The sequence below is a fragment of the Podarcis filfolensis genome (assembly GCF_964270895.1).
Source record: "Podarcis filfolensis genome assembly, chromosome: 9".
Classification (NCBI taxonomy): domain Eukaryota; kingdom Metazoa; phylum Chordata; class Lepidosauria; order Squamata; family Lacertidae; genus Podarcis; species Podarcis filfolensis.
The window spans coordinates 62,276,954-62,303,730 of NC_139610.1; the positions used below are offsets into that span (position 1 = coordinate 62,276,954).

Below are 26,777 nucleotides of genomic sequence, written 5' to 3' on the forward strand. Positions count from 1 at the left end.
ATTAGCATGTCTTTTTTAGAGCAATGTTTTGTCATATAATCATCAAAGCGTTGTGAGGAATGGTAGGATTTTTCTGGGGCTTTGCCATCTGGGAGTTGGGCTGGTGTGTCCATTGGGCCTTTCAGGGAAAGACAAAACAGCCTACGCAAGTTCCCGGAGAATTTATTCACATGTCTTTTTAGGGTGCCAAGCGATGGGTGGAAGGCACAGTTGGTTGTGGGTTCTTGTAGACCTTGGGCTACTTTCCCTTCTAGCTGTCAGAATGGAAGACATTTAATGGAAGCTAATAATGTCGTGTAGGGACATTATTGTGTAGCGACACGGGTGGTGCTGTGGGTAAAACCTCAGTGCCTAGGACTTGCCGATCGCATGGTTGGCGGTTCGAATCCCCACGGCGGGGTGAGCTCCCGTCTTTCGGTCCCAGCTCCTGCCCACCTAGCAGTTCGAAAGCACCCCTAAGTGCAAGTAGATAAATAGGGACCGCTTACTAGCGGGAAGGTAAACGGCGTTTCCGTGTGCTGCACTGGTGCTGGCTTGCCAGAGCAGCTTCGTCACGCTGGCCACGTGACCCGGAAGTGTCTCCGGACAGCGCTGGCCCCCGGCCTCTTAAGTGAGATGGGCGCACAACCCTAGAGTCGGACACGACTGGCCCGTACGGGCAGGGGTACCTTTACCTTTAATAATGTCGTGTAGGCCAGTATGAGCCAGTTTCATTCCCAGGGTACTTGTGTGCTTGGAATAAAGCTCTTGAGGGCCTCATTGCGATGCTGAGTGGAAGATTTCCCAAATATTTAGCCTGATCTTTTATTTCCCTTCTCTTCTCTTCCCTCCCCTCTCCCCTTTTATGAAGATTACCCACTCTGAGACCCCACAGCTAATTCTCCCCTGGCCTCACTGGCCCAAGTAGGACTAATTCAGCCAGCTAGCCCTTGGGATTATGTAATGCTTATTAGATGGATTTCCCCTAAATTGATTAATGAACTTTCAATTTTATTGTTATTCATGTTTTTATACTGTATTTTATGCTGCTTTTACAATTAAGTGTTTTAAAATTTTTGTTAGCCACCCTGAGCCTGGTTTTTGAACCGGGAAGGGTGGGGTATAAATAAAAATTATTATTATTATTATTATTATTATTATTATTATTATTATTATTATTTATAGGGAGGGTGCCATATCTTAGTTGTGGAGCATGCAGAAATCTCCAGTTAAAAAAGATCGGTGGAATCTGCCCCTTGCCTGAAGTCTTCGTGATCTGCTTGGGAGATTTATAGAAAATTCTGGACTTTTGTTTATTAGATTTATAATCGTAAGATCTCAGGATGGTTCATGGAATTAAATACAGAATAAAAACAAGTAAATGAGTAGAACAAAACAGCAAAACAGTAACCCCTCACCCTTCCCACAGACACATTTAAAATGCTGTAGAATATTAATCAGCCCAAGTCCTGGCTGAAGAGGAACATTTTCGCCTGGCTCCTAAAAATATATAATGAAGGCACCAGGTGAACCTCTCTGGGGAGAGCATTCCACAAAAAGGGAGCCACTACAGGAAAACGGCCTGTTATCGAGTTGCCACCCTCTGGACTTCACATAGAGGAGACACACAAGGAAGGGCCTCAGAGGATGAACGCACAGTCTGGGACAATTTATATGGGGAGAGGCAGTCCTTCAGGCTAGGTGGACCAAGTCAAACGATTGGCTCAAGTCTGGTTCCGATGACATTGGATACCTTTTGAGTAAATCATGTGTCTTCAGTTAAATCCTTTTGGGAAAGTCTGGCAGAACTGTCCAAGTTTCAGCCTGCAGGAGAAGAGAAGACAGAATATGCTCACAGTCTTTTCAGCAAGAGGATCCATTATCTAGAGGGGTGGTAGGTTGAACAGCTGAGGCAAATAGCAGAGTCCATTGCGAGTCTGCAGTAAATGTTATACTGGATGTTTAACCACAAATCCCTTGCCAGGATCTTTTTTTCTGCAGCAGCCAGAAGCGTCAGCCAAATGGGCCTGTAATTGAAGCCAACAGTCTTCAAAAGCATGTCATGGTGACCTGTATCACCCATGGGACACAGCCAGAGAAATGGGCTGCACGTCATTGCTTTCGGAATGAACTCAAGTTTATGCAACGTGGGTTTCAGGAGTTGCAGTGAAAAGTTCAGACCAACGACATTGGCACGGAAGCCAAATTGCTCTTGCTCTCGTGGCAGGTGCAGTGACCCATAAATGGATCTGTATCCTTTCCAAAATGCTCCTGTCAGAAGACACCACTGGCTATGACACACTTGGAAAAGCACCTGCCCCATCTTGTCACACGTACTTTAGTAAGGTGGTTTTTCCAGGCAAGGCTGAAAGCAATCATTTATTTCAATGTGGATTTATTGACTGAACTTGAATAAGGGGTCTTACTGTATGTGCCATGAGTGCAAAAGGGATATGTCGTTTCTGCTCTGGAAGTGCAAAATATTGAAGCACAGGAAATATAATACGTTGTCTACTCATCTCCTTGATATACTTTTTGACTGAAAAGGAAAACTGATGAAACTTGCGACAAAGTTCTGGACGCTCAAAGACACACTGGGGAGGGAGTGATTGTCTTAATGTTTAATCCACTTAACTTTCTTGCAACACACTGGCGAGAATTGGTTTTTCAATGCCATCCTGTTTGGGTTATGTTTTTGGATTATTTATATTACAGGTACTAGGCATGGGGAAAACGAGAAGTTGTTCCACTTCCCTATTTATAAAGTTAGCTTTTCCGAAGGTGTTTGCAAAGTTTCACAATGAGACATTTGTAGTTCAGTAGAAGAGCAGCTTGGGTGATCCAAAGATCAGGTTCATCCTCGCACACCACACTTGTCCATTCATTGTCTTTTTGCACACACTGCCCATTAATAAGTATATGTAGATACACAATTTCCACTGGAGTTAAAACAAAACAAAAAACCTCCCATTCATTCCAGTGGGAGGTTTTTCCACATGCAAACTGCAGGTGCAGAGGGCCTGATCAGAATCAAAACTCTTAACACAGGTGGGCTTTAAACCTTTGCTTAAATTTTTAAGCATTTCCATTTTCACAGAAACACCCATGGTTCTTGATGTTATTGACAACAATAATGTTAAATAGCATGGCCCATTGGTATGAGGCGGTTTCCTATGTTCCTATGATTTGGGCAAGGCTTCATGGGCCTCACTTTACTGAGGTAATATGGTCAACCTGTATTTGGGCTACACCTCTGGACTGCAGGAAGGCTCTCACATTTTTAAAATACACTTTTAAAAAGCTCTCACTTTTAAAAAATACAGGACTTTTTTCTGACGAAAACAGCTCCTAGGCTTCCTTTAAACTGCATCGTGCCATGTGAGGAACAAAAATATTGCAGCAAGCACCCTTGTTTCCATATAAATAATAGCCCACAAGGGCTTTATTTTGGGTAAACAGACTGCTTAGTAAAATACCAAATCCTTAAACAACCCATATATTCAGAGCACGACAGAAGTGAGAAGAAAAAGAGAAGTCTCGAATGTAAGAATATTTTTATTTGTTTGCAAACAAGAGCTTGTATTGTTGTGTGCACTTTAGGGGAAAGGGACTGTGGCTCTGTGGTAGAAGCATCTGCTCTGCGCACACTCCATGCTTATAAGCGCACTGGCCTGGGTCATGTGAGCCGGCAGGGAAAAGTTGGAGGACAGATAACTGTTTTCTAAGCACTGGAGAGCTGGAACAGATGGCCCTTGCCTCTGGGCATTGACAAGCATTCCTCTCAGAATACTCTTTCTATCTTGTTCCTACACAGCAGCTGAGGTGGAACAGAGCCAAATGCAACCAGACCAGTGCTTCAACAGTGGAGACTCTTAAGTATACTTATCTGACTGTCAACACTATGCTCAGCCAGTCAGAGCTTTTGCCGCCTGCCTTGCCTCTTTCCTCCATCCCAAGCTTCATGTGCCAAGCAAATACAGCTGCCTCAAGCCAAAATATACTTGTGAGGAGGAATGATGGAGAACACGTTGTCTCCACATTAGCACCCATGGGCCTTTATTCTTTCTTTAAAAAAAAAAGAAATTCATGGCATTCCTTTTTATCTATTAGGAGAGTAAAGGGAAAGGGATGTATTTGGTAATTCATCTAATAATTATTATTTATTACAGGCAACTCCCAATTTATACAGGGGTTACGTTCCAAGGCACCGTGTGTTTAAGTGAAATTGTGTATAGCTGAAACACCATTGAAAAGGCCAAATCCACACCATGATCAACTCCCAACCGGAAACCAATGTCCCCACGTGTGGATCCAGAATTGGCCTCCACAGTCACTTACGGACTCATTGTTAAAACTGTGTTTATGGAAGACAATCTTACTTGGCTACGAGTGATCGCCAAAGAAGAAGAAGAAGATTATTAATTAAAATTTGAATACTGCCCTTCATTCATAGATCTCAGGGTGGTTCACAACATAAAAATAAAACACGAGTAGCAACAGCACACTGTTCCAACGGGAGATAAAGCCTGCATGTAGTGGAAATGTGGGTTATCCAGAGAAAGTTAAGTCACAGATATGTAGCACAGAAAGCAGTCAAATTCCTACGCATTTTATAAAGGTAAAGGTACCCCTGACCATTAGGTCCAGTCGCGGACGACTCTGGGGTTGCGCACTCATCTCGCTCTATAGGCCGAGGGAGCCGGCGTTTGTCCACAGACAGCTTCCGGGTCATGTGGCCAGCATGGCGAACCAGAGCAGCACATGGAAACGCCGTTTACCTTCCCGACGGAGTGTTACCTATTTATCTACTTGCACTTTGTGCTTTCAAACTGCTAGGTTGGCAGGAGCAGGGACTGAGCAACGGGAGCTCACCCCGTCGTGGGGATTCGAACCACCAACCTTCTGATCGGCAAGCCCTAGGCTCTGTGGTTTAGATCACAGCACTACCCGCGTCTCATACACATTTTATAACCACCTTTAAGTCTTTTAATTTCATTGGGACCAAGGGAGAGTTAGCTTTTCATTCACATGGATATAGCTCCTTTCGATAGGAAACATACCTTCTCTTGTGCTAGGGATCTGTACTAAGCAATAGTGTAGAAGGGAGGGGAAAACCCATCCCTTGTTCATAATTCTCATGATACAGCACAGTAATCTTTCAACGCTCAGCAATATAAGAATAGATGCTTCCATCTAGCGGCTATAATGGGAACTGGGAGTTTTGAGTTTCAGCCTTCAGCAGCAGCAGGTGATGATAACATCAGGCTTTCCGACTGGTGAGGGTCATAATCCCTGTGTATACACTGGGTGGTATTCAACTCAGTGTTACTCAGAGTAGACCGACCAATGAAATGAAAGGGCCTAACTTAGCCATGCACATAAATTTCTTCTTCTTTTTTTAAAAAAAAGTTTTTATATTTTTCAAATTTATACATTTCATTAATTTTACAATCATTTTAACATTTCAAAGCTTGACATCTTTCCCCCTCTTTCTGTAGTTCCTTAAATTTATTTTTTAATATCTTCTGCATATCCAAATTGATTTAATTATCTAATTTAAATACAAACTGTTATGCAGGTTATTACAATAATCCTGCCAATGTTTTTTTATCTGATTGTACTTTATCTGAAAATTTTCAATAAACCATTTTCATCATATTATAAAAGGTTTTGTTATCTTGATTTCTCATTCTTCTGGTGAGTTTCGCCATTTCTGCATGTTCCATAAGTTTTCGTATACATTCTTCCTTTGCTGGGACTTCTGCTTCTTTCCATTTTGGGGCGAGTAGCATTCTTGCTGCTGTACGTAGTAGCATACCTAACTAAAATTCTATACAATTTAGGTAGTTTTGTCCCTATAATTCCCAAAAACATATATTATAAGAAAAATACTGCTGCCTTTCCCTTATGGGGTATCTAAGAGCCCGTAAAGAAGGCTGATTGCCAAAGAATTGATGCTTTTGAATTATGGTGCTGGAGGACACTCTTGAGAGTCCCATGGACTGCAAGAAGATCAAACCTATCCATTCTTAAGGAAATCAGCCCTGAGTGCTCACTGGAAGGACAGATCCTGAAGCTGAGGCTCCAATACTTTGGCCACCTCATGAGAAGATAAGACTCCCTGGAAAAGACCCTGATGTTGGGAAAGATGGAGGGCACAAGGAGAAGGGGACGGCAGAGGACAAGATGGTTGGACGGTGTTCTCGAAGCTACAAACATGAGTCTGACCAAACTGCGGGAGGCAGTGGAAGACAGGAGTGCCTGGCGTGCTCTGGTCCACGGGGTCACGAAGAGTCGGACACGACTAAGCGACTAAACATGCAGGGCTGCCTTCAGATGTTTCCTAAATGTTATATAATTACTCATCTCGTAAACATCCAATGGAAGGGCATTCCACAGGGTGGGTGCCACTACCAAGAAGGCCCTCTGCCTGGTTTCCTGTAGCTATGTCCCCACTGTTGAAGGACGTGTGGATCCAGAGTTAGCCTCCACAATCACTTAGGGGCTCACTTTTAAAACCTTGTTTATGGAAGACAATCTTGCTCAGCTACGAGTGATTGCCAAAGAAGAAGAACTTCTCGTAGTGTGGGAACCACCAGAAGGTCCATGGTGTCACGAAGTCGGACACGACTAAACGACTAAACAACAACAACAAGAGCCCGTATAGAGTCCTTGAGTAGTTTCTCTATTGGTAGGAGAAAAGAACAGAGGCCAACCAGGGAAAATTGAGAAGCAAGGCAGCTAGTAAGCCTGATCTTTATTAACTGTTGCAACAGGGTGTTCACAACCACATGCAGGAGGCAGGAGGGACCCAGAACAATGGTGCGCAAACCCTAATATAGACTTTTGAAGTTGCCCACCCCCAAAACATCACACATACATCACAGAAGGAGGCGGGCTACAGTAGAAATACATCACAAGGGGCCGTCTACAATACAAATCCTGTCTGGCAGGATACTGATAATGGTCACTTGATTGCTTCACCTGGGCAGCCTGGCCATTCCTCTTGAGATGCTAAATAGCTCACCCTATTCATATACCCTTAAGACAGGTAAGCAAAAGACAATGGAAAGTCTTTCCCATTTCCTTCCTCCTTGCAGAGAAATATTTGAAGTCAGTTTGGGAGAGCCAAAATGGTTTCAGGATTACTCTCCTGTACTATTTCAGACACGCGGTTCGTATACCTATGTATGTGTTTGCTTTGTAGATTTATGAACATAAGATTTTTATACATGAGACCTTGGAATTCCTATAACACCTAATTTCTGTGTGTCTGCTCTGAGTAAACTCAGTTGAATACCAGCCACTATACCTTGGAAAGTAATGGGTCGTTATGTGCCCCAAAGGTACTCAGGCCTTGTCCACACAATGCCTCTGAAGTACATTTAAAGCACATTATTTCCCGCAAAGCATTCTGGGCGCTGTAGTTTACACCTCATAAAAGGTAAAGGTAAAGGGACCCCTGACCATTAGGTCCAGTCGTGGCCAACTCTGGGGTTGCGGCGCTCATCTCGCTTTATTGGCCGTGGGAGCCGGCGTACAGCTTCCAGGTAATGTGGCCAGCATGACTAAGCTGCTTCTGGGGAACCAGAGCAGTGCACAGAAATGCCGTTTACCTTCCCGCCAGAGTGGTACCTATTTATCTACTTGCACTTGCACGTGCTTTTGAACTGCTAGGTTGGCAGCAGGGACCGAGCAACGGGAGCTCACCCCGTCGTGGGGATTCAAACCACCGACCTTCTGATCAGTAAGTCCTAGGCTCTGTGGTTTAACCCACAGCGCCACCCACATCCTCATAGCTTCCTGCAAATCTTCCCTGTTACCTTCTGCAACTCAACATGTTGTAGCTGCATCTGCTGTAGGTATTCCTCTCACAGACATGGTGGACCTTGATGGCTAGTCCCCACTGGAGCTCATGGTGTGAATGATGAAGGTAGCCGATTGGGGCATTTTAGTGATTTCCACCTGGACACTGTTTCTGACCGCTGTCACATCAGTGGTGAGAAAAACTTCCAGCCTGAGCTTCTGTGTGTATATTTGGAAGCAAGTCTGGGATAGCTCAGCTGGTAGAGCATGAGAGTCATGGGTTTCAGCCTAACATGGGGCAAAAGATCTCTGCATTGCAGGGGGTTGGACTAGATGACCCTTGTGACCCTTCTGATTCTATGTCTCACTGTGATCAAGAGGCTTTATTCCCTAGAGCAATCTTCCCCTGCCTGATGCCTTCCAGATGTTTTGGATACAAGTCTCATTGTCCTGCCAACCTAAGGGCTTACCCTTATCACTTAACCTATTGCCCTGCTCTTTTCAGGCATAGGTAAAGGTAAAGGGACCCCTGAACATTAGGTCCAGTCGTGGCCGACTCTGGGGTTGCGGCGCTCATCTTGCTTTATTGGCTGAGGGAGCCGGCGTACAGGTTTTGGGTCATGTGGCCAGCATAACTAAGCTGATTCTGGCGAACCAGAACAGCACACGGAAACGCCGTTTACCTTCCCGCCGGAGCGGTACCTATTTATCTACTTGCACTTTGACGTGCTTTCAAACTGCTAGGTTGGCAGGAGCAGCAACTGAGCAACGGGAGCTCACCCCATTGTGTGGATTTGAACCATCGACCTTCTGATCGGCAAGTCCTAGGCTCTGTGGTTTAACCCACAGCGCCACCCGTGTCCCTTTCCAGGCATAGGCTCCTGTATAAAAATTCCGTGTCTGTGTTTTTTGCCTCCGAGCTTTCCCACCCCCAGCCCCTATTTAGCGCTCAATTGTAGCAAGCAGCAATTCGGGGTTTCTGCAGATTGCCATTTGCTCTGACTGAGCTTTAGAGAGTGGATTTTTGTGGGGGAAAGCTCCGGAGTGAAAAGGAGAAGGGGCTCTCGGACATGGAGCTTTAAAGTGTGGACTGTGCTTGGAAAGAGTTGAGGAAAGGAAGTGTGGATAAGCCCTAAGTCTATAAAACATTTTAGACCAGCTGCAGCTTCCGAACACTCTTCAAGGGCAGCCCCACACAGAACACATTGTGGTAATCTAAATCAGAAGTGGCTTCGGCATGCCTCAGGCTAGCAGGTACATAGGCACTCCATCTTCCTCACGACTCTCATATTGTTTTTCTTACTCATTGCTAACACCCAATGTTCACTTTCATAAGATACTCAGGATTTTGCCCCCAGTGAGTGTAATGGATTAAAGCTGCAGTCCTGGGACCAGTTCCAACATTGGAGTTTACTTCTGAGTAGACATGTGTAATACAGTGGTACCTCTGGTTATGAACTTAATTCGTTCCGGAGGTCTTAACCCAAAACCATTCTTAACAAGAGGAGCGCTTTCGCTAATAGGGTCTCCCGCTGCTGCCACACGATTTCCACTCACATCCTGGGGCAAAGTTCACAACAAGGAGCATCTACTTCCGGGTTAGCGGAGCCCGTTACCCAAAGCATTCGTAAGGAAGATGGTACATAACCCGAGGTTCCACTGTATAGTATTGCACTGTAAGGAGTCACTAATCTCTTAAAAGAACTTTATACTAAATAGTGTACCCTGATATGATTCTATACCTCCTATGTTAGGCTGGCCGACTTTTAAGAGCAGTATCTTGGCTTCAAATCTTAGGCATTATATGAAATTAGCATTTCATATAATGCCAATTAGTTGGCACTCAGAATAGTTTTCATAGCTCAGTCATGCCTTTCGAGGGAAAAAGCTGTTACACAACGTTCAAATCATCATAAATGCCTGATGCAAAAGGTCAAACTTATATAACTAGCTATTGATGGGCACAATCCATTTTTATTACATGGCTGTATAGTTATGGTTATACAAGTGGCCGTCATGCATATCTAGCAGAAAAGAACGCTGCTTTATTAACAGGGAGAAGAATATCTTCAGTTCTTTTACAGAAAACCGTGCCTCTTTGTGACACATAAATGAAACCGGAATAACTATTCCATGAAGTACTCATAACTGAGGAGGGGATTTGATTATGTTCAAAACAATATGAGAACCAAAATGCATTCATTCTTCAAAATTCACACTTCTCTGAATTTTGCAATCTAGTTCTCCAACCAATGTTTGCAGAACGGCGTATGTCAGGGCGTAAATGTGCATTAAAATGATGATAGTGAAGCTAACATGCAAAAAAGCATGATGCCGGGAGAAATTGCTTGCACAAATCTGTGACATTAGGAGAAAATTGCCTCTGATGTGGGACTACAATTCCCATCATCCATGCTGGCCGAGAGTTGTAGTCCAAAACATTTTGAGGAGCCCAGGTTGTTTTGCGCATTCTGGAGGCCAGAGGCCTAGTTCATTTACTTCCATACGCTCCGGGTTCTGTCAATCCTATAATTGGCACAGACTCCTTGGGATTTCAAAATTCCTTATTCATATGGTCCTGGTCCTCTTACCTGCTCTGGGACACCTTGCTAGGTCCTTCTCCTGCTTATGCACATGCATGGAGGAATGCTGGGGTCTGTTGTTTTTGAGAGAGCATGTCACTCTTCTCTCTTGTCTCTCAAACTACAAACTCTATCTTGCAAAAGCTCCTTTGTAGTATCTGGGGAACACCAGCTCACTGTTCAAAGCATTGCTTATTCTCACCTGCTTCTTTTGGGCTCTAGCCCAATCACATGGGATCTGGGCACAGAGATGCAGGGAAAGAAGTCTGCATAAGCATCCTCAAGGAGGATGGTTATACATTCAGCCTTAATTTCCCCTTCACAGTTGCTGCCTTCCAGCCTGAGGACCTTCAGGCCATGTCCTGCTGGGGTCCTCCTGGCTTAGCAACAGGATGAAATTGGGTGTGTGATTGAATACCAGTAAGTTCTTCCATGCATCCTGGGCTACTCCTGCGGCACTGTCAGCTCTCAGACAAGAGAAAGTGTGCCTCTGGGCTCGCCCTTCCCTAAGCAGACCTTTCACCCCTCCCTTAATTGTAGCTGGAAAGGGGAGGGGTGAGCGGCCTCCTTTACAAGGCCTTACAATAGGACTTGCCCGGGAGAGAGAGAGAGAGAGGAAGTGGGAGAACCTAGCTGGCTTTGTGGATTAGCGCTTTATGCCACAGAAAGTGGTCCCTTGGGTGCCCCAGTCAGGGGGAAGACTTTGCCTTCTTGCAAGCTGTTCAAAAGACTAGAATTGAAGCTTCACCGGACAGCGTTTCTTCAACCTGCTCTAGCTTTTAATATCCTTATCTGCTGCTGCCTCTTACGCACAAAAGGTAAGTCCAATGTTGACTTCTGAGAACTGTTCTCCAGCTTTCTTGCTTTTTTAAATTTTATTTTAAATGTGGGGCTTTTCCCCCTCAAGCACACCATGGGTGAAGAAGGGAGAATATTAACTATGCGCTATAGTTACACGACTGAAATAAAACTGGTGTGTTTCACAGCTGCTTCAAGCTGATAGCAAGGTAGAAATTGGGGCGATTTGGACCTGTTGCCTATTGCCTTTGCCGATTATTCCGACTCAAAGGTAGCGTTTAATCTGAGAATGGGATTCACAGATTGAGGTTAAAAGGAAACCGAGACTTAAAACCAGCCTCTAAGGTGGAAAGTGGCTAACACAGGAGGGATCCACTACGTTACTCAGAATGACGGGAATATATAATTGGGTGCAAATGAGTGTAATCTGGGCAGAAACAGAAGTCTTGGTGATTGAAACCCATTCAGAACTAATATGAGCATTAGATGGATTTTGGATTTTTAAAATCTTGAATGCAAATGCCCCTCTGTTAGGGGACTAACAAATAGAATCGTAACAGTAACTCTTGAATTGTTGATTCACAGTTCTTCAAAAAAATATGTGAGCCAAACAACAGCCGTCCTTCAAAATCTGCAGTACTGTGAATTTTATGGTGCACTTGTTCAACCAACAAAGAACATATTACATGTAGGGTAAAATGTGCATAGAAATGCATATGCTGCTGACAACGGCAAAGAGAGATGGATTATGTTGCTGTAAATTCCTTGCAAAATGTGCATTGTAGGCAAAATTGCTTTAAAATTTACTTTAAGAGAAATGGACACTAAAACGCTGATTATTTTTTGGTGAGGACTTTTCACATGAGAAATATGACAAAGAGTGGGGAAATCAGAGAAACAGAAATCGACAGGATTTACCTATCCTTTTAAGAATAGGAAGCATTAGTATTTTTCTTTTTAATGGACTGATTCCAATTTCTTTAAAGTCAGAAAGAATTAAGCAACTTCCCTGGGAGACGACCAGCACTTATATAACATATCTTAAAAATAAAATCAATGGGAGGGCAGCTAAGCAGCATAAGAGATATTATTCCCCCTGCTCCCCTGAATTAGTTTAAGAATTTTTTGGCTAAATTATATCTGGTATATTGCAAAGGAAACAACTTTAATTTTCTTGGACACGCAGGCTGCTTTCTTAATATTTATATATATTTCTTGTTGCTTAAGTAATGTGGACACTAAAGTGTAGATTTAACTAGCTACAGGGAGTGTCATTTAAATGAGCTTTTGCATTTTTTTAAAAAGTTGGTAATTCAAACATAAACATTTCAGGGACTTTAAATGTATATTGAATTTGAAAACGACCCTTCTGTTTTCAATTCCCTGTAAACAACATTCAAAAGTAACACACACAAAACCAACAGCAGTGCTCATGAGCTGCTTGTAGGTTTCCCAAAGGAAACTGTTTGGGTGCTGTGAGAAGACAATAATAGATTGGATGGGCCTTTGGGCTCACCCAGTGGTTCTTGAACTTTTTTTTCTGGGTCATGCTTTCAGAATAAAAATTTGCTCGCCACACCAAATTTTTTTATTGATAAGAAATACACGGGGAAACAAAAACAAACAGCTCTTAGCAGTTCTTGATTCATAACATAGAACACAATTACTTTCTAATATGATCGTGGGACACCCAGAAAGCATAAAACGATTATTTTTGAACTGCGCTACACTGAAATGTTTAAATGTTTCTTTGTTTGGTCCTGCTGCACCATTTGAGAACAGCTTCCTTATATCCTATGCACATGAAAGTCCCACTGTTTTCAACGGGGCTTTCTCCTGGGAAAGTGTGCACAAGATTTCAGCCTGAAAAGCATTCTTAGTATTATTTGAGAAAACTCCGTTTAGCATTGCTCCTCACATCCCTAATATTACACCCAAAATGTATCTGTAGTTTGGGCAGGTGTAGCAGTTTTTAATAGGCCATTTAAAATAGCTGAGAGCAGGACCTGTTCTGCCTGCTGCTTCTGTATATTTTTAAAGGGAGAAGTGCTATATGCTATTGAAATATGATGGGCTACATGCGCACATCAGTGTTCTGGATACTTGCATTACGATTAATGCAACGAAGTATGTGGTCCTTAGTTATGTAGGCTGCAGTCTTTTACGGTTTTGTCCCAGGGCAACCAAAGCAGTGCCTTCTCCAATATGCTGATTCTGGTCTCTGATATCCTCTGTTGAGGTTCTGCTGTTGACTTATAGTGGCGACAGTGAAGGTCTTTTCTGTGGAACCATCATTTCCCAAGGTTTTCAGGGCTTTATATGTCATTGACTAAGCCTTGAATTCAGACTAAAAACAAATGGGCAGCTGCTGATGACTGAAGGATAGAAGGGACTGTCAATCTCGGTTCTCTGAGTTCCGTATTTTTGTCCCGTTATTAAATTCAGTTCTCCACATTTTGCAACAATTTGTGATCGGAAAAATCCTTATGGAAATTCACCTGCATTTTAGTGCAAATTTCTCCTTTAACAGCAGTTTTCACTAACGTACACATTTCATCATTGTTATGCACACTTTCTCCTAATAATACTCACTTTTCCCTTAAAAAAATGTTTGGTTGGAGCGCTGCATAGCAAATTTGGACAAGTGCAAATTTCGAAAAATTGTTTTGGTTGGATAGCTGTGTTTTGCTTGTCATCTTCATGAGTAGCCCTACATAGAGTGTATTGAAATAACTGGGCATTTTCTCACTGATCCGCCACTCCCATTTCCATACGCATTTATTTCATTCACCCTAATTTCAGTCTCCTTTAGGCAGCAAACTTGCAGGCAGTGTCTATATTTCATAGCTTACATAAAGCGCTTCAGTGCCTTCACTACAATAAATGAATAATACTAGGGTACAGCGTATTTTCTCAGTATTGGCACTATCCAGCAAACATTAGTCAATGAAAGCAGCAGGGTAGGATTGATGACTAACATCTCTCAATGAACTTAATGGGACTGATTATCACTATTTTGTGGGATTCGATTGCGTTCATACTGGAAATCTATGCTTCTGCAACTAAAATGGATTTAAGTGCCCTGATGAAACAAATCCATGTTTTAAAAATGACCTTTTTGCAAGGAGGAGAGTGATGGGGAAATACACTAAGAAGTGTGGGATATGCACTGACTTGCAAAAACTCATATAAGCTTTGTGCAAGCAAATTGGGATGAATGCTCGCTGCCATATAACCTCCCTGCAAACGGTGTTATTTCTTTCCTAGAATTCCTATGGAGAAATAACATTCACTGCCTCAATATGACAAAATCTCTGGTTACAAAAGCTATAGCAAGTCAGAATGGATGGGATAAACCTCTAGGATAGCACACACATCCATGCAAACTAACACAAATATCAAAGACAGAGGAACCAAATCAGTAAAATGTCTAGGGATATGGCACAAATGATTCAATAGAAATTCTCAAAATCAACCAAGAGCTATTATATATTTAAAAACTGAGAAATATTTGGAATGTTGGAAATCTCTCTGTATATCCTGGATTGATAGGATATCAGTAATTAAAATGAATATGCATCCCTAAACCCTGTTTTTGCCCATAAATATTCCTCTATTCAAGGAATATTTATAAGTAAAACCAGTATCTCCCCTTCTTTTATTTTCTAAAATTTGCAGATAAAAATAGATAAAAGTGAAAACATATTCCCGTTATCGTTTTCTTTATTAATTTTAGATAAATAGCAAAACTCTTATTGAACTTTATATAGTCAAAGAACCCACATAGAATAGCAGCAAAAGTTATTTTTCTTAAAAAAGCAGAAAGAGGAGTGGGAGTGCCTAATACTGTATTCCAGGCTTCCTAAACCTCGGCCCTCCAGACGTTTTTGGCTACAACTCCCATGATCCCTAGCTAGCAGGACCAGTGGTCAGGGATGATGGGAATTGTAGTCTCAAAACATCTGGAGGGCTGAGGTTGAGGAAGCCTGCTGTATTCTGTTACCATGCAGCAAATATAGCTTCTCTTTAGGATTCATTATTTCCAGTAAAACAACAGAAGCAGAACAACATTCTCCTGAATAAAGAATTTAAAAGTCTGTTAGTGAGGGGCAGCTTGGAGCCACCTTAATTTTGTTGCTTATATTGTCTGTGTTCATTTTGTGGTTCACAGGGATAAAGCACCTCCGGAAAGATGGCTCAGAACCCACAAGTTGGCATCCCCATGTCCGAGACCAGTACAAACGGCATCCCAGGCAAGAAGCAGATAAAAGCCAGCACAGTCACTTTTCACAACATCTGGTACAGAGTGAAGACAAAGTCTGGCTTCATAGGTTGCCGAAAAACAGTTGAGAAGGACATTCTGAGAGACATCAAGTACGTATTTCTCAGCCAGAATGTGCACTCACTTTCCATATGTATGTGTGTGTATACTTTGAGTGTGTCCCCTGTGTTTCTAATACATTATCTTAGTAATCCTTACAACAGCCCTGTTATGTAGGCCAGTATTATTATCCCCATAATACAGATCAAGGGCAGTGCCTAAGGTCACTGAGTGAGTTCATGTAGGATCGGTGCCAAATATTCTGATAAACCAGCCACAACTAAGTTCCTTATCTGCTGGCCTAACTGTTGGTGAAGACCAGACCATGCGAAATCCACTGGGAACTAGGGTGATATAGGTGAGGAAGAGGTGAAAGGGTTGGTTTCAGAGTTCATTGCACTATCCAAAGCCCTTTCAGTGGACAATTTTTGCCTTAAAAAGCATAGGTGGAGGAATGGTGGCCTTCTGGCAGCTACGTGATGGCGGTGCTAACAGATCTTCTGCCTAAGATGGCATGGCGAACTTTCTGTGGGAATTAAAAAGTAAAGGTAAAGGTACCCCTGCCCGTACGGGCCAGTCTTGCCAGACTCTAGGGTTGTGCGCTCATCTCACTCTATAGGCCGGGAGCCAGCGCTGTCCGCAGACACTTCCAGGTCACGTGGCCAGCGTGACAAGCTGCATCTGGCGAGCCAGCGCAGCACACGGAACGCCGTTTACCTTCCCGCTAGTAAGCGGTCCCTATTTATCTACTTGCACCCGAGGGTGCTTTCGAACTGCTAGGTTGGCAGGCGCTGGGACCGAGTGACGGGAGCGCACCCCGCCGTGGGGATTCGAACCGCCGACCTTTCGATCGGCAAGTCCTAGGCGCTGAGGCTTTAACCCACAGCGCCACCCACGTCCCTTCTGTGGGAATTGCTGGATCTAAAATGGCAGCCACCACTGTGGAAATCTGCCAGTGCTCGGTTATTGACCTATATCAGGAACAAAAATTGATCAAGCAAACACGGCTGTGGTTGCAAATGGTGCGTAATTGACTATGGAGTTCAATGCTACACGAGAACAGACAGTAATATGACTATGAATAATTAACCGAATTATATTGTTCCCTGTGTGAAAGGTAACAGGGGGCCACACCCTACGGAATATTTGGTAGCTTGCCCTTAGATAAACTGAAATAATGTGTTATGAAAGCAGTCGTTATTAACCCTAGGGACCCATAGGGTTGATTTGTAAGTTTCAGGGATGCCCCATGGATCTGCGATCAGTGCTGGATTAACTCTAGGCACCCCTCCTCCACAACATGCGTGTGATCAACTCGTGCATGAGCACATATGGATGCAGTGCTGGGAATAAATCAATCAATTCAGACTTGGAATTGGCAGCAGAGTGCTGGAGAGTCCTTGTGGAGCCCGAAGAGTACTTCAGTGAGGGCAGAGGAAGCCTTGAAAAGACTGGAGGCACAGCTGGAGGGAGAGAACTTAATTATACCAAATTGAGCTCCTTCAAGTAATGGTGCAATACAACTGTAATAATAATAAAGTATGTATGTATGCTATCTTGAAGGACAGCTTGTCTAGCATTGCTGCTGCAATGTTCACTCGCAGGGGCATTTTTGAGAATATTGTATGGATGCACTTTTTAAGGCCTTCAGCCTTTTCAAAGCCAGGCTTTGAATCAATCTGCAGCTTGATTAAGTCTGACCAATAGATGCAATGTACCGAAGGCGAAACAACTCACAAGAAATGTGCTGGTTTTGTGTTGCAGTGGGATAATGCGGCCTGGACTGAACGCAATCCTGGGGCCAACCGGCTGTGGCAAGTCTTCGTAAGTCTCGTGGCAGTGAGCAAAAGCAGCTACATGTTAACTTGGCTCTAATTCATACTCTTGACTAAAAGAAAGCCCTTCAGGCAGAAAACATGGCTTCATATATTGAAGCCCAGAAGGGGTTCATAGTCTGGTCTGAAATAATTTTGCTGGAGGATCAGTCTGTTCCTACAATTCTGGTATAATGTTGTGAGCATATCCTCAGTTATGTTTCTCAGTGGGACTAGCTAAATGATGCTGAATATGCTATTATGGTATTGACAGAGCCAGACAGAGGAGCAGAGCATTCTATAAACTGAGTCAAGACATCTCTGTAAACAAAGTGCAAGTTATGTCCAACACACAGGGCTGGATTCATCTACCCTTTTCTGCTAGCAGAAAGCGGCAGAAGGACTCCGGCTAAAATAATGGGGATTGCTTTCTTCTCCGTATGCCTCCTGTACACACACACACACACACACACACACACACACACACACAATTCATTATGGAGGACTGGGAGACCGCCCAGAACAGCACTGGAGGGAGGGGAGATCATCCCATCGGGTAATAGGGTGTGTTGAAATTTTCAGCTTTCAATTTCCCCAAACGAGGGGTGCTAAAAAGTTGTAACGTGGCTTGGGAATTCAAAATATATGTTGATTAAATGAATAGAAATTAGTTTTTTCTTGGAAAGTAAAATGATAGGTTTCAGGAGCCAACACCGTTGGCAGAGCATCAGGCTCTTAATCTCAAGTTTGTGGGACTGAGCCTCATGTTGGGCGAAAGATTCCTGCGATACACCAGGCTGGACTAGATGACCCTCGTAGTCTCTTCTAAGTCTACAATTCTATGGTTCTACGAATTTGGTGATCTGTGCTTTTTAAAATAAAAATCTTAAATAGCAGCCACGCCAGGGAAAAGCGGAATCAGATCAGAACCGGGGTGTGTGTGTGTGTAACTCCTTTCCCTCCATCCCTTGGGCCTGATGAAAATCCTCCCCAGCTACTCTTTTGCATTGGAGAGAAGCTTTCCTCTTATCCACATAGTTGCTTTTGGAAAGGGTTGGGATGACTTATTTCCATTAAAATTGTGCACAATCAAATCAAGTTTGACTCCCAGTGTGTTTTAACAAACAAACAAAAGAAAAACAGTGGGTGGGTGGGTGGGGGGAGTCCTGTGTGATGTAATTCTGCCTTTTTCTTCTAGACTACTGGATATTTTAGCCGCAAGGAAAGATCCCCATGGCTTGAGTGGAGACGTTCTAATCAATGGAGCCCCTCAACCTGCCAATTTTAAATGTATCTCTGGGTATGTTGTGCAGGTAAGCCACCGATAGTCTCTGACTCTGTTTATTTTACCCTTTACAAAATCCAGTGTCAAAATCAGGATTGGTCAGTGCGATGCATAGTCCCAGTTTGCTTTATGCAAATGTTGCAGAGCATGGAATAGAGAAGGTTTGCCTGGAGCTGCGTACGTGATTTGTCATTTTGGTTTGTGAACTGGAGCTCCTGATTTGAGTTGCGTATCTATCTGTTTCCTTTGGATTTGTCCAGGATGATGTGGTCATGGGGACCTTGACCGTGAGGGAGAACTTCCAGTTCTCAGCTGCCCTCCGATTACCGAAGACTGTGAGGGAGCAGGAAAAGGAGGATAGGATCAACCAGATCCTCAAGGAGTTGGGCTTGACGAAAGTGGCGGATTCAAAGGTAATGGTTCAGTGTTTGTGAACAGGGTACTGGACTAGATGGGCTATTGGCCTGATCCTGCAGGCTCTTTTTTAAGCACTTCCAAAACAGCCAGACAATATCATCATTGCCTCTCCAAAACTATGTCCCACACTTACTAAATTCTGGGAGAAAAACTAATTAAACAAGACACTACAGAAAAAGATTAAGATTTTCAGAGGTGAATATTCTTTTGAACAATATACTCATTGCATTGAAATTGACAACAGGACAGTGAAAATGGATTCTACATGACCTAATGGTGGCCAAGAGATTGATACTGATGGATTGGAAGAATAGAGATACGATTCCTCTTAATCAATGGCTTGACAACATGGCAACATTTGCAAAATATGGACAGCTTATAGACGCAGACTATCTTTGAATACAATGATATTTGAAATGAGTTTACACAGAAGATATTAGATTATTGACAATTATATGTGCATTAGGATAATAAGAATATACACATTTGTATATTAATGTACGGTAATGTAAGCGTTTTTTCCCCATTCTCACTTTCTTTTCCCCTTCTCTTTCATTATAAATGAAATTCTTCTAATGAAATATTAATCTTTATTATTTTAAACGTTTATTTATATGAAACCATCGACGTACACAATATCGTTCAAGTTCTTGTTTTGCATTAGGTTGGAACCCAGTTCATTCGTGGCATATCTGGTGGAGAAAGGAAACGGACCAATATTGGCATGGAGCTGATTACTGATCCTGCAATCTTGTTCTTAGATGAGCCAACCACTGGACTGGATGCCAGCACAGCCAATGCTGTCCTGCTACTCCTGAAAAGGTAATTGCTAGAAAAGGTACTGTGTGTCTTTGGCCGTGCATGGTATGAAACAATAGCGCTTTCTTCAGCATCGATGCAACGAACTGTGGTGCCCAAAGTATGATTCTTGTGTGAGCCACTGGGATTTAGTTGTTAGGGCTGTAATTGGGATGGAGAGACCACCTCTGTCCAGAGATTTACTTAGCCATATTATTTATGCTAGGAAACAACAATGCTTGCAATAAGTTACCTGAACCGGGGTGGGGGGGTGGGGGAAGTAGACGGAAAGGCAACCTATTCTTCCCTTCCTGATTCCTTCTTGACGAACTGCTTGTTGATATGTAGGTTGTTTCTCATGCTTTACTTCTTTCCTGCTTCTCCAAATCAGTTATTGTTAACTTCTTGATTCCATGTTGGCCACATGTAAGCTTGAGCTGACATGTGGCTTTGTTTGCCATAAGTAATAAACCTTGCTTTCGTCTTTCAACCAGCCATCAGTCTTACTAGACTATTAAATTCTGCACTTCACTGCAGTATATACCAGACACCACAATTTATTTAAAATTATTTATATGCCACTGTACATACAATGTATTGCAGGGATTTCCAAATGTAATAATAATAATAATAATAATAATAATAATAATAATAATAATTATTATTAATACCCTGTCCATCTGACTGGGTTTCTGCAGCCACTCTGGGCGGCTTCCAACAAAATATTAAAATACAATAGTCCAAAATATTAAAACATAACAGTAAACCAATACTTCTCTAAAACCAGTCAAAAAAGTAAAAACAATATAGCAAAACAGCCAGAAAACAGAGGATGTGGTAGTCAACTTCAGCTTTAAAAGGCCAGAAGGCACAAATAGTTTACTGCGGAAAGTGGCAAGAACTTCTCTTGGAAGGTACAATTAGAAAAACGAGGGCCGAACCTAGCTTACCCGTGAGATGGAATCCTGAGCAGGGCATCATCGGAAGATCCGGAAAGTTTTATATGGAAGGAGTCATTCCCCCTAGATAATTGAGACCCAAACTGGTTAGACTTACATGGTGAGTTTGGGTCAGTCACTCCCTCTGAGCCTGCCCCAACTTACAGGGTTTTGTTGAGCTAGGGGAACCCATCTGTGCTTTCCAGAAGTACTGTACTTTGGGGAAAAGTCATATACCGTACACTAAATAAACGAGGTTTTGTTAAATAGGTTTAGTGTTTTTCAGAGAATGAATCTTGGATACAGTAACAGCACTTGAATTTTTTTTTTTTTTAGTGTTATAGTTCTTTGATGGGGCTTACGATGCTCCCAGCCTCATAACAAGACAAATGGGGAAAGTACTGTGATAATAAATGCAAACTATGTAGCTGCTGAAAGAGTGGACTAGGCCTCGTGGACTAGGTCCCTTTTTTTTCTGTGGCTCACCGGACATTGGGGAATTGTAGCCAGCTTTTAACAAGCCTCCTTTTCCTGGAGGTGTGCAATGCATTCATAATTTCTTCCTTCACAGGTATGCAGTTGAGCAGGTATTATGGAAGTGCAGAAGCAGGCACACTTCAAGAAGTACTAGTAACCTAACAATATAAAAAACCCTAACCCCACTCCCAAGCCGTTTCTGACAGCCTAATCCCTGGTTTAGCTTGCCACACAGCAGAGCCAGTGTTAGAAACTGAGATATGAAAGCTAGGAGCTAAATGGCACCTTAACCTAGGTTATGGGTGCAACAACGGAATGTCTAGGTGCGCTTTTTTAATAACAAGAATACAAAGCTGAAAATGAATGAACTGCAGCTAAAATATTATGTCCATTTTTCACATGGTCTAGTCCTTCCCCATGTGAAAAGCTAGCAAGGTTATGCTTAAAATTCTACAAGGAAGGCTCAAGCAGTATGTGGACCAAGAACTTCCAGAAGTGCAAGCTGGATTTAGAAGAGGCAGAGGAACCAGAGACCAAATTGCAAACATGCGCTGGATTATGGAGAAAGCCAGAGAGTTCCAGAAAGACATCTACTTCTGCTTCATTGACTATGCAAAAGCCTTTGACTGTGTCGACCACAGCAAACTATGGCAAGTTCTTAAAGAAATGGGAGTGCCTGATCACCTCATCTGTCTCCTGAGAAATCTCTATGTGGGACAAGAAGCTACAGTTAGAACTGGATATGGAACAACTGATTGGTTCAAAATTGGGAAAGGAGTACGACAAGGCTGTATATTGTCTCCCTGGTTATTTAACTTATATGCAGAATTCATCATGCGAAAGGCTGGGCTGGATGAATCCCTAGCCGGAATTAAGATTGCTGGAAGAAATATCAACAACCTCAGATATGCAGATGACACAACCTTGATGGCAGAAAGTGAGGAGGAATTAAAGAACCTTTTATTGAGGGTAAAAGAGGAGAGCGCAAAATATGGTCTGAAGCTCAACATCAAAAAAACGAAGATCATGGCCACTGGTCCCATCACCTCCTGGCAAATAGAAGGAGAAGAAATGGAGGCAGTGAGAGATTTTACTTTCTTGGGCTCCATGTTCACTGCAGATGGTGACAGCAGCCACGAAATTAAGAGACGCCTGCTTCTTGGGAGGAAAGCAATGACCAACCTAGACAGCATCTTAAAAAGTAGAGACATCACCTTGCCAACAAAGGTCCGTATAGTAAAAGCTATGGTTTTCCCAGTAGTGATGTATGGAAGTGAGAGCTGGACCATAAAGAAGGCTGATCGTCGAAGAATTGATGCTTTTGAATTATGGTGCTGGAGGAGACTCTTGAGAGTCCCATGGACTGCAAGAAGATCAAACCTATCCATTCTTAAGGAAATCAGCCCTGAGTGCTCACTGGAAGGACAGATCGTGAAGCTGAGGCTCCAATACTTTGGCCACCTCATGAGAAGAGAAGACTCCCTGGAAAAGACCCTGATGTTGGGAAGGATGGAGGGCACAAGGAGAAGGGGACGACAGAGGACGAGATGGTTGGATAGTGTCTTCGAAGCTACAAACATGAGTCTGACCAAACTGCGGGAGGCAGTGGAAGACAGAAGTGCCTGGCATGCTCTGGTCCATGGGGTCACGAAGAGTCGGACACGACTAAACGACTAAACAACAACAACAACAACAAGTCCTTCCCCTGCTAACCCCCCTAATATTCTTAAGAGGGCCTCTTCTCCAGTCTTCAAAGAGTGGCTGGAAGTGGGGAGGCAGGAAAAGGTCTTCTTTTCTTTCCACTCTGCAGTTTTAATCTGAAATCTTAGGCTCAGTACTGCACCCAGAGCTCAAAAACCGCTCGTGCTCATGAAATTCCCTGTCACAAAATGTGCCTAGAACAATGGGAGTTTCGAACACTGAGCAGAGCTGGAAAAAAGGCAGAAGCTATCTGCTGGGCCAAATGGGGGAGTGAAATCAGCTTCTCAGGTAGCTAGAACATCATTTCAGTGCCCATTATGCAAGTAGTCATAGCTACTGGGCTATGGGGAAGAGAAGAGGTGGGGCAGCACAGAGAGAGGTGGTCTCTTCACTTTGAACAGCTGTATGTTGAGAATTTCGACCTAAGATGAATTGCAGGGGTTTTTTTAGCTTGCTGATTTTGAATGAGTAACACTATGTTTTACAAAACCTTAAGCCGCTTGACACCTTTCTTACTGCCTACTCTGTTCAGGATGGCCAGGCAAGGGAAAACAATCATCTTTTCCATCCACCAACCTCGCTACTCCATATTCCGACTGTTTGATAAATTGACCTTGCTGGCAGCAGGAAGGATGCTTTATCATGGACCAGCTCAGAACGCCATAGAATTTTTCAAATCCAGTGGTAAGGTTTCAGAAGACTCTCTACTGAACATAGTGGGGACTGCTATATGTGAGCATATCTCCCTGTTGTTGTTTTGTTAAAGTCAGCTCAATTTGGCTTTGCCACAGGGGAGCGGGTTGATGTATTTATTACAATAGCCTAGTCTTGAAGTTACCAAAGCATGGACAGCTGCAGTCTGTTTGATAATCTGGAGACATTTTTGGGGGCGGGGTGCGGTGGAACAGATCTGAAGATTTTGAATACACGATCCCAAGTACTTTGCAATACATTTTCACCACCTGCTTATTGAAAGACCTGCAAGCATTTTATTTCTTTGTAGGTTATGAGTGTGAACCGTACAACAACCCTGCTGACTTCTTTCTGGATGTCATTAATGGAGACTCGACGGCTGTGGCTTCAAACAAGACTGGTGAAATTGAAATAGGTATGCAAAACACAGTTTCTTTGTTAGAGTTACTGCCTGGTGTGCTGTATGAAGAGATGCATTCTGCGCTGATTTGCTTTGCCATAGAGAAATCGCGCCTGTACGATACCATACAGAGACCACTGGTTTGTATAGTGCCGGTGCCAGCACAACAATCTATTCAGAGATCATACCCATCTGTTGTGCAGATTAAGGCATTCAGCTGTGCATCCGTGTGCATTCAACGTACCACCTACCCCCCACTGGTACTGACACACGGTGAAGTCTTAGCACCTACAATCCGACAGAGCATAAGACCCTTAATCTCAGGGTCCTGGGTTAGAGCCCCACACTGGATGAAAGATTCCTGCATCACAGGGCGTTGGACTAGACCCTCGTGGTCGCTTCCAGCTCTGCAGTTCCATGATTCTATAAATAACTGTTATTATTTATAGATCAGAGCAACAAAGAGCTGGTTTCAAACCAGCCTGACAAGGAAGCTCAAACCCTGTCCAGGCAGCAGTGAAGTGTTGCCAAGCTACCACTGCATCCAGACCCCTGTCACTCACACTAGCAGGGGCATAAATCCCTGTGCGAGCCTGGAGTTGGTGCAGCAATTGGACCTGATGCTGTCAAATGATGGCAGTTGGGTTGGCTGGGGAGGTAGCACATCCTGGGCCTGCTTAGCTGGTCCCTGCCTCATTTTGGTGCTTTCTGTATGCTGCTGCTGGTGATGTGGACCTGCTAATAGTTCTTCTGCCCACTCACATGCTTGGAAAGGGGAAACTGCCCTTGTAGAGTGACTCTGGTGTTACTTTGTGGTTGGAAGACACCAAAGGCCTCCACTCAATCCAAAACCACCTCATCCTGGCACAAAGAGGGTTGGGATTGAAATTGAATGGCTTAGGACCAGGATACCTGGAGGACTGGCTCCTATCATACAACTCTGGTCATTCCTTTAGGGCAGTGGTGGCCAAACTCGGCCCTCGGACTACAATTCCCATCATCCCTGACCACTGGTTCTGTTAGCTAGGGATGATGGGAGTTGTAGTCCCAAAACATCTGGAGGGCCGAGTTTGGCCACCACAGTTTTAGGGTCAGTCTGAACATGGGACAGGGTCTTCTCCTCTGTCACCATATCCCAACTTCGGAATGTCACCTGAGAGATCAAGTACATGTGAAAAGTATCTAGGTGTCTTAGCTGACCACAAAATGACCATGGGCCACCAATGCAACATGGCTGCAAAAAGAAGAAGCTATTCAAGTCTTAGGCTGCATTAGCAGACAAATTCATGGAAGATCTACTTATCAACAGCTACTAGGCATGATGGCCATGCTCTGCTTCCACAGTAATGTTTCTGAATGCCAGTTGCTGGAAACTGCAGGAGGGAAGAGTGCTCTTGTGCTTGAGTCCTACTTGTGGGTTTCGCACGGGTATCTGCTGAGAACAGGATGTTGGACTAGGTGGGCAATTGAGGCTCTTCCTGTGTCCGTTTCATTCAAACAGTGGACCAAACTGAAAGCGAAGAGCAAAGCGCCTCTTTGGATGGTATGAACTCTAGTCCACAAAAGCCCCCCCGGTGCAGTTTAAATCTATCCTTGTAAAGTACAGTACACCCACATATATGGGAGCACAATCGGAGGGCTCTCTGCAGGCTTCTGACGAGTCTCAGGTAGGAGCTGATGGTGACTTTGCCGAAGAAAGCACATAAAGAGAGCCAGTGTGGTGTAGTTGTTAAGAGTGGACTTGTAATCTGGTGAACCGGGTTCGATTCCCTGCTCCTCCACATGCAGCTGCTGGGTGACCTTGGGCTAGTCACACTTCTCTGAAGTCTCTCAGCCCCACTCACCTCACAGAGTGTTTGTTGTGGGGGAGGAAGGGAAAGGAGAATGTTAGCCGCTTTGAGACTCCTTCGGGTAGTGATAAAGCGGGATATCAAATCCAAACTCTTCTTCTTCTTCTTTTTATGTCATATAAAGTAAAGGTAAAGGTAAAGGTAAAGGGACCCCTGACCATTAGGTCCAGTCGCAGACGACTCTGGGGTTGGGGCACTCATCTTGCTTTACTGGCTGAGGGAGCTGGCGTACAGCTTCCGGGTCATGTGGCCAGAATGACTAAGCTGCTTCTGGTGAACCAGAGCAGTGCACAGAAACGCCGTTTACCTTTCCGCCGGAGCGGTACCTATTTATCTACTTGTACTTTCGAACTGCTAGGTTGGCAGGAGCTGGGACCGAACAACGGGAGCTCACCCTGTTGCGGGAATTCAAACTGCTGACCTTCTGATCAGCAAGCCCTAGGCTCTGTGGTTTAGACCACAGCACTATCTGAGTCATATAAAGTACTCGGCCATTATGTTATGCTACATTTTGTGTTTTGTGCTCTAGCTCAACTCCCATAGATCCAGAAGACCATGTTAAATGTATTTCTCCATGTCTCCAAAGATAACATTGACGAACACATCAGTCGTGATCAGACACTGGCGGAGAAATTGGCAGAGAAGTATTCCAGTTCCACTTTCTACCAAGAAACCAAAGCAGAATTAGAGAGGCTGTCTTTGGGGAGCCAGAGGGAGATCTCTTTCCGAGAAATCACCTACTCCACTCCCTTCTTTCACCAGCTCAAGTGGGTCTCTAAACGCACGTTCAAAAATCTGCTAGGCAACCCTCAAGCCTCCATAGCACAGGTAATACTGGTCATTTAAAATGCTTTCTTCATTAATCTACACCCCAGTGATACAATACTTGCATTGACCTGTGCAGCTAGTGAGTTACTG

General features: G+C 43.6%; 1 protein-coding gene across 2 annotated transcripts in view; it reads left to right on the plus strand.

The window, feature by feature from the left end:
- Window positions 1-6,896: 6,896 nt before the first annotated feature.
- LOC310742224 (broad substrate specificity ATP-binding cassette transporter ABCG2-like) overlaps window positions 6,897-26,777 on the plus strand; it is a 32,324-nt gene continuing 12,443 nt past the window's right edge. The window contains exons 1-9 of one of the 2 annotated variants that reach the window (XM_083571321.1): window positions 6,897-7,030; window positions 15,337-15,539; window positions 17,251-17,310; window positions 18,499-18,613; window positions 18,846-18,998; window positions 19,667-19,824; window positions 23,449-23,600; window positions 23,920-24,024; window positions 26,446-26,687. In XM_083571321.1, the coding sequence (XP_083427447.1) occupies window positions 15,358-15,539; window positions 17,251-17,310; window positions 18,499-18,613; window positions 18,846-18,998; window positions 19,667-19,824; window positions 23,449-23,600; window positions 23,920-24,024; window positions 26,446-26,687 (1,167 nt within the window). In that variant the 5' untranslated portion in view covers window positions 6,897-7,030; window positions 15,337-15,357. Of the gene's footprint in view, window positions 7,031-10,971; window positions 11,186-15,336; window positions 15,540-17,250; window positions 17,311-18,498; window positions 18,614-18,845; window positions 18,999-19,666; window positions 19,825-23,448; window positions 23,601-23,919; window positions 24,025-26,445; window positions 26,688-26,777 lie in introns of those variants that run through there. The other variant, XM_083571322.1, reaches the window with a different exon arrangement.